The 7,891-nt window shown below is 40.8% G+C and overlaps 1 protein-coding gene across 1 annotated transcript in view; it reads left to right on the top strand.

Annotated features, from left to right (window-relative positions):
* WASHC3 (WASH complex subunit 3) overlaps nt 1-7,655 on the top strand; it is a 26,124-nt gene extending 18,469 nt beyond the window's left edge. Inside the window, exons 6-7 of the mRNA XM_077265616.1 lie at nt 6,840-6,904; nt 7,094-7,655. Of these exons, the coding sequence (XP_077121731.1) occupies nt 6,840-6,904; nt 7,094-7,172 (144 nt within the window). The 3' untranslated portion in view covers nt 7,173-7,655. The remainder of the gene's footprint in view (nt 1-6,839; nt 6,905-7,093) is intronic.
* Nucleotides 7,656-7,891: the final 236 nt, after the last annotated feature.

Raw genomic sequence — 7,891 nt, 5'->3', positions numbered from 1 at the left:
CGGCTCCGCCCCTATGGGAGGTGGAGCAGCCTATTCATTTCTCTAATGAGCGGTCCCACGTGACCGCTCAGGGGAAGAGGCTGCGGCACCCGGAGACCGTGGGACGGGCAGGGGGAGCGACAGGATCGCCGGGACTAGGTAAGTATGCCTCAGCGCCCTCTCCCCCTCACCCGCCGACCCCACCACCGATCATGACTCGAGTATAAGCCGAGAGGGGCACTTTCAGCCCAAAAATTTGGGCTGAAAATCTCGGCTTATACTCGAGTATATACGGTATATATATATATATATATATATATATATATATATATATATATATATATATATATATATATATATATATATATATATATATATATATATATATATATATATATTTATATTTACTAAACTACTATATTCAGTAAAAAATAAGGTGGTAGACGCCGATTACTACAGTATATTTTTACTGTCCCTAATCTAGACCTATCAACTAATGTAAATTATTATTTTTATTTGATTTTTTTTTTCACACTTGTTAAAAGAAAAAAAAAGTATGCCAGTGATGTGCTTCACTGATCATTGCTCAGCAGCTGTAGGACAAAGGCACACACGGATGTGGTGCAAAAGGATGGGGGGAAGGAATGGACAAAAGTCCTGGACAAAAGCGAGCACAGACGCTGATCAGTGATGTGCGTCACTGATCATCCCTCGGCAGCTTGCAGGATGCATGCATGCATGGAGATGATGCAAAAGAAAAACTGTCAAAAACGAGCAATCAAGTACTGACCTGCGCTCAGTGACAGAAGGGGATGTAATGAAGGGGTTATGGAGATGGGGGGAGGGTAAGGGGGGTTATGAGTGGGATTGGGGTAGACTGAAAAAAAAGCAGGGACAGGTCTTCTTTTTTCTGATCTTCTTTATTCAAATCAGCAGCATAAATGGTGGTACAGTGACCGCTCTGCAACGTCTGAGGGCCTAGAATGAGACGGGGCAGAGCTGTCACTGAGGTCAGACCACATCTGATTGGTGCGATCGGACATCATCATTCGATCACTCCGCAATCCGTGTAGGGGCTGGTGCCGTTTCCTAGCTCCAGCCTATGATCGGTGCTGTTATTGCATCGGTCATAGCTGGACTACAGTGTTTCAGGCAGTTTCATTTGCCTATACAATGAAATTTCTGTGATTGGCTGTTTGGAATTGAATAGCCAATCACAGCGATCGTAGTTGCTGGGAAGCAGCAAAACCCCCTGTGGCTATGAGCACAGGTGCCCTGCTGTCAGAAACGGGCACCTTCATGCCTCAAGTCACGGTGTCGCATGATCGCCAGGACGTATCTATACATCCAAGGTTGTAAAGTAGTTAAAGCATCGGAGCAGGAAGAAGCCCCTGGGGTCCTGTCTAGGACTAGTTGGCTATGACAAAAAGTCTCTGCCTGGTATTCAAAATATGTTTTCTATGAAAAGCATTGTTTCACAGTATAACATACATGGCTGGAGTAGCACAGCCAGGCTCTGAATTATGCTCCCTGTGGCTTGTGCAACATAAATTTGACAGGTTTTAATTACAAATCCTGCTATTAAAGGGAACCTGTCAGCAGGATTGTGCTCATTAACCTACACACAGTGTCAGGTCGGCGCCATTATACTGATTACAATGATAAATTGGTTGATGAAATCCGTCTTGTGGTTGTTCTTTAAATCTTCATTTTCAGTTTTTGGTTAATGATATGCCCGTGCCCCGGGGCGGCCTCTGGGGGGTCTTCATGTGGTGCTCTGATAAGGTGTTCATAATGCAGCCCGCTGACAGGTCGCTGATCCCACAGTGACCTGCTCCTTAGTTACCATAATGAATACCTGTACATACAGAAGAGATAAAACAAAAAACCTTTGCAGGCAGGTGCCAGCCATGATGTTGTTGAGCAATTAAAAAAAAAATCTATTTGAAAATGGCGCCGGCAGTGCCATCTTGATGGAGAAGAAGAAAACATTTCTTACTCCAAGATGGTGCTGCCCACGCCTGCTGGCAAGTTCCCTTTAACCATTTTATTAGCAATGCCAGACAACCCCATGTAATGTGTTCCTGTAATTAGGAATACACTTTAATTTTGCAATATAGTTCATTAGCAATGTTCTCTTCCTTTGTAAGATCCAGGAGGACAGACACCCAAGCCTGCACATTAATGTCAGACCGGAGTCACATTAGCATATCACATGTGATGCGATATGCTAATGACAGTCGGCTCCAGCTTTGTTGCGAGTGGGAGCTGAGTGCCAGCGCACTATGCTTGAAGCCTCTTGCATCAGAGAATCGGAGCACATCTATGGAAGAGACGGAGAAATTAATTTCTCCATCTCCTCAATTTACGGCGTCCGCGGGAATCACACTGTACTCGGATATCACACGCACTCATAGACTTATAGGTGTGTAAAAAAGTGTTTGCCCCCTTCCTGATTTCCTATTCTTTTGCATGTTTGTCACACTTAAATGTTTCAGATCACCAAACACATTTAAATAGTAGACAAAGATAACACTAGTAAACACAAAATGCAGTTTTTAAATTAATGTCTTTATTATTAAGGGGCAAAGAAATCCAAACCTACAGGGCCCTGTGTGAAAAAGATATTGCCCCCCTACACCCTTAAAACATAGCTTTCCAAGCATGTGATAAACCACAGGTTCAAACTCCCTAGCCACACGCAGGCCTGATTACTGCCACACTTGTTCTCAATCAAGAAACCAACTGAATACGACTTGCCTGACAAAGTAGACCAAAAGCACCTCAAAATTTAGACATCATGCCACAATGGAAAAAAATTATGGAACAAATGAACAAAGTAATTGAGATCTATCAGTCTGGAAAAGGTTATAAAACCATTTCTAAATCTTTGGGACTCCAGCAAGTCACAATGAGAGCCAATATCCTGAAATGGAGAAAACATGGAACATTGGTGAAACTTCCCAGGAGTGACCAAGAGAGTAGTGCTGACTCATCCATGACGGAGGTCACAAAAGACCCCACAACAACATCCAAAGAACTGCAGGTCTCCCTTACCTCATTTAAGGTCAGTGTTCATGAACTGACTCCAAGATAAGAAAGAGACTGGGCAAAAATAGCCTGCATGGCAGAGTTCCAAGACGAAAACCACTGTTGAGCAATAAGAACATAAAGGCTCTTCTCAGTTTTGCCAGAAATCCTCTTGATTATACCCAATACATTTGGGAGAATACTCTTTCGACTGATGACAACAGTGGAACTCTTTGGAAGGTGTATGCTGTATAACATCTGGTATGGAAGTAACAAAGCATTTAAAAAAAAAAAAAATCCTAACCGTAAAATATGATGGTGGTAGTGTGATGGTCTGGGGTTGTTTTGCTGCTTGAGGACCTTGAAAACTTGCTGTAGTAAATCCCAATAAGGACAATCCTGTTTCATGGAGGGGTTCCCATGGCTACATTACCCTCATCATAAGCGGCGGGCAGAGAGGGGGGCCAGGCACATTTCTTGCACAGGGACCCCAAGTTGTCAGTGTCGACCCCTGGCTGTATTACAACAATACTGGAAAGATGAGTGGGCCAAAATTCCTCCAGAGTGTTGTAAAAGACTCATTGCCGGTTTACACAAACGCTTGATTGCAGTTGTTGCTGCTAAGGGTAGCCCAACCAGTTATTAGGTTTAGGGGACAATCACTTTTTCACACAGGGCCCTGTAGCTTTGGATTTATTTTCCCCTTACTAATAAAGATCTTAATTTAAAAATTGAATTTTGTGTTTACTTGTGTTATCTTTGTCTAATATTTAACCCCTTCATGACATGCGCTGTACGTGTACAGTTCATGTTGGTCTCCCCTTTGATGTGGGCTCCGGCGATGAGCCCACATCTTTTTTGGCACGTGTCGGTTGATTTCATGCAGTCATCATTACATGACCGCCGGTCGCCGATGGGTTGGCATGACAATTGACAAACCGGGATCTGCATGAGACCCCTGTGGTTGTCATAGCTGGATAGTTCTGAGTTCTGCCCATAGCAAGTGATCATGTTGGCTACACACAGCAGGGCTGAAGCGATTGGATGATTGCAGCTTCTAGTCTTCCATATAGGCTATTGAAGCTAGTAAAAATATTGCAGATATTTTATAAAAAAAAAAAAAAAATATATATATATATATATATATATATATATATATATATATATATATATATATATATATATATATATTTTTTTTTTAAAAATCACCCTTATTTTGTCCCATTCAAAGTAAAACAATTAAAGAAAAAAATAGACGTGTTTGATATGGTCGTGTTCTAAATTGCCCGATCTATCTGTACAGGTCCTTCTCAAAAAATTAGCATATAGTGTTAAATTTCATTATTTACCATAATGTAATGATTACAATTAAACTTTCATATATTATAGATTCATTATCCACCAACTGAAATTTGTCAGGTCTTTTATTGTTTTAATACTGATGATTTTGGCATACAACTCCTGATAACCCAAAAAACCTGTCTCAATAAATTAGCATATTTCACCCGGCCAATCAAATAAAAGTGTTTTTTAATAACAAACAAAAAAACCATCAAATAATAATGTTCAGTTATGCACTCAATACTTGGTCGGGAATCCTTTGGCAGAAATGACTGCTTCAATGCGGCGTGGCATGGAGGCAATCAGCCTGTGACACTGCTGAGATGTTATGGAGGCCCAGGATGCTTCAATAGCGGCCTTAAGCTCATCCAGAGTGTTGGGTCTTGCGCGTCTCAACTTTCTCTTCACAATATCCCACAGATTCTCTATGGGGTTCAGGTCAGGAGAGTTGGCAGGCCAATTGAGCACAGTAATACCATGGTCAGTAAACCATTTACCAGTGGTTTTGGCACTGTGAGCAGGTGCCAGGTCGTGCTGAAAAATGAAATCTTCATCTCCATAAAGCATTTCAGCCGATGGAAGCATGAAGTGCTCCAAAATCTCCTGATAGCTAGCTGCATTGACCCTGCCCTTGATGAAACACAGTGGACCAACACCAGCAGCTGACATGGCACCCCACACCATCACTGACTGTGGGTACTTGACACTGGACTTCAGGCATTTTGGCATTTCCTTCTCCCCAGTCTTCCTCCAGACTCTGGCACCTTGATTTCCGAATGACATGCAAAATTTGCTTTCATCAGAAAAAAGTACTTGGGACCACTTAGCAACAGTCCAGTGCTGCTTCTCTGTAGCCCAGGTCAGGCGCTTCTGCCGCTGTTTATGGTTCAAAAGTGGCTTTACCTGGGGAATGCGGCACCTGTAGCCCATTTCCTGCACACGCCTGTGCACGGTGGCTCTGGATGTTTCCACACCAGACTCAGTCCACTGCTTCCTCAGGTTCCCCAAGGTCTGGAATCGGTCCTTCTCCACAATCTTCCTCAGGGTCCGGTCACCTCTTCTCGTTGTACAGCGTTTTCTGCCACATTGTTTCCTTCCAACAGACTTACCATTGAGGTGCCTTGATACAGCACTCTGGGAACAGCCTATTTGTTGAGAAATTTCTTTCTGGGTCTTACCCTCTTGCTTGAGGGTGTCAATGATGGCCTTCTTGACATCTGTCAGGTCGCTAGTCTTACCCATGATGGGGGTTTTGAGTAATGAACCAGGCAGGGAGTTTTTAAAAGCCTCAGGTATCTTTTGCATGTGTTTAGAGTTAATTAGTTGATTCAGAAGATTAGGGTAATAGGTCGTTTAGAGAACCTTTTCTTGATATGCTAATTTATTGAGACAGGTTTTTTGGGTTATCAGGAGTTGTATGCCAAAATCATCAGTATTAAAACAATAAAAGACCTGACAAATTTCAGTTGGTGGATAATGAATCTATAATATATGAAAGTTTAATTGTAATCATTACATTATGGTAAATAATGAAATTTAACACTATATGCTAATTTTTTGAGAAGGACCTGTATATAAAAAGAATCCGATCAGTAAACAGCATAATGAGAAAAAAAACACTCCAAAGCGCCAGAACTATGTTTTTTTGGTCACCACAACATTGCAATAAAATGCAATAACGAGAGATCAAATGATCATATCTGCACCAAAATAGTATCTATAGCTCAGCACGCAAAAAAAAATAAGCCCTCACTAAGCCCCAGATCACGAAAAATGGAAACTCTACGGGTCTCGGAAAATTATGCAAACTTTGTATTTTTTTTCACCACTTAAATCAAAAAGATCCTATACATGTTTTGTATCTATGAACTTGTAATCACCTGGAGAATCATAAGGACCGGTTAGTTTTAGCATTAAGTGAACATGGTAGAAAAAAAAAAAAAATGCGGAATTGCACATTTTTTTTGCAATTTCACCGCACTTGGGAGTTTTTTTTTTTTCCCGGTTTTCCAGTACATTATATGGTGCAAATTCAATCCGATTTTGAGTCTGCTTGCATTTGTCCAATTTAATCACTAGTGGGAGCGAGGTCTTACTGACAGTAGACTCCTTGACTCAGACAGAGGCCTGTGCACTCTCCTTCAGATATCCATGTCCAGCATAAAGCCTGACTGCTCCTCTCCTATTGTAATTCATACAGACTTTCTGCTGGATGTAGATGCCGAGGAACAAAGAATAAGGCTCAATCCTGGCAAAGTCGAAGCTTCTAATTAGTTCCTATGTCTCTGGAGTATGCTGCTGGTTGATTTGGGGTCTTGGAGTAGAACCCTTACTATGCTAAGGATAGCCATCAATGGATATTCCTGTGATTCCCTTTTAACTTGGACTTGGTTACTTCTGTCTCTACTTTTGTTCAGTAGTTGATTTGTTGTTCCCATCCATAATCATGTATTGGTATGTTTGATATTGAACCCTATTTTGTCTTATAGGGTATCCCTGTGATGGCTATTCGAAATAAAATGATATCTGAAGGCCTAAACCCTGATCTTTTAGAGTGAGTATTATAATTCTTGTGTTTCTTTACTGTCCGCTGTTTTAATGTTCTTAAAGATTCCAGGTGTTCCAGCCACATCCTACTGAATCCTGGTGATCACTTGATGGTCCCCATGTTTCTGTCCTAAGTGTTTTTCAGTTCAGACTAACTAATTGTAGTATAACATGAAATGTCCATGCTTATTTCCAGGACTCCCAATGCCCCAGTCCCAGATGGCGATGTTGCCCTTGAAGACAGCTCTGACAGTGAATCTTCGTTCAGTGACTGAAGAGACATCTGCTGTACTCTCCTTCTCTGGAATGTATATAGGCTGGACTTTATATAGCAGAACCTAGTGACTATTATGTAAAAGTTGTCTGCATGACTAGTCCCGTGTGGGTATACAAAGGACTAAACCATGGAATTGGACTGTGTAGACAGGGATTCCTAATTCTTTTGATCTCTCATGACTCATTCATCTCAGTTGTAGAATTATCCTGCACCCTAGCCTTTACCTACATGTGTAATACCCCTCAGATTTATTAGACAGGAAACAAATTAGTGTAAATTGTAGTCTGCTTTTTTATTTTTACTAACTGTCTTTGGTGGTAATCTGTAAATAGGCTAAGAGAGAAAGCTTTTCTGTGAAGGAAAAAAAAATGAATTGTTAAAGATACTAACAATAATTCTGCTGGTGATCCAGGACTTTTTTTTATTAACTACTGCACATAAATGTACTAATAAATGCCACTTTGTGGAATATTTTCATGGCTTATTTATTTGTATATACAGTCACTTCTTTTTTTTTAGTTCTTTCTGAATGTTAATTCAGTTGTTTTGTTTTTTTAACTCCCATCTATACACTGGTCTGTGTCCCACTTCTATGATTAATTTTTCTGTTAACCATCTTGCTTTACAAGGGCATTATGCAAATAAATATATATTGGTGTATACTTTTGTTTTTGTTAGTTTTACAACAAGTTGAGTGGCAAACTTGCATACTGTTGT

Source organism: Ranitomeya variabilis, chromosome 5, assembly GCF_051348905.1.
Source record: "Ranitomeya variabilis isolate aRanVar5 chromosome 5, aRanVar5.hap1, whole genome shotgun sequence".
Taxonomy (NCBI): Eukaryota; Metazoa; Chordata; class Amphibia; order Anura; family Dendrobatidae; genus Ranitomeya; species Ranitomeya variabilis.
Note: the sequence above shows the minus strand (reverse complement) of the source record. Positions and strands in the feature narration are given on the sequence as shown.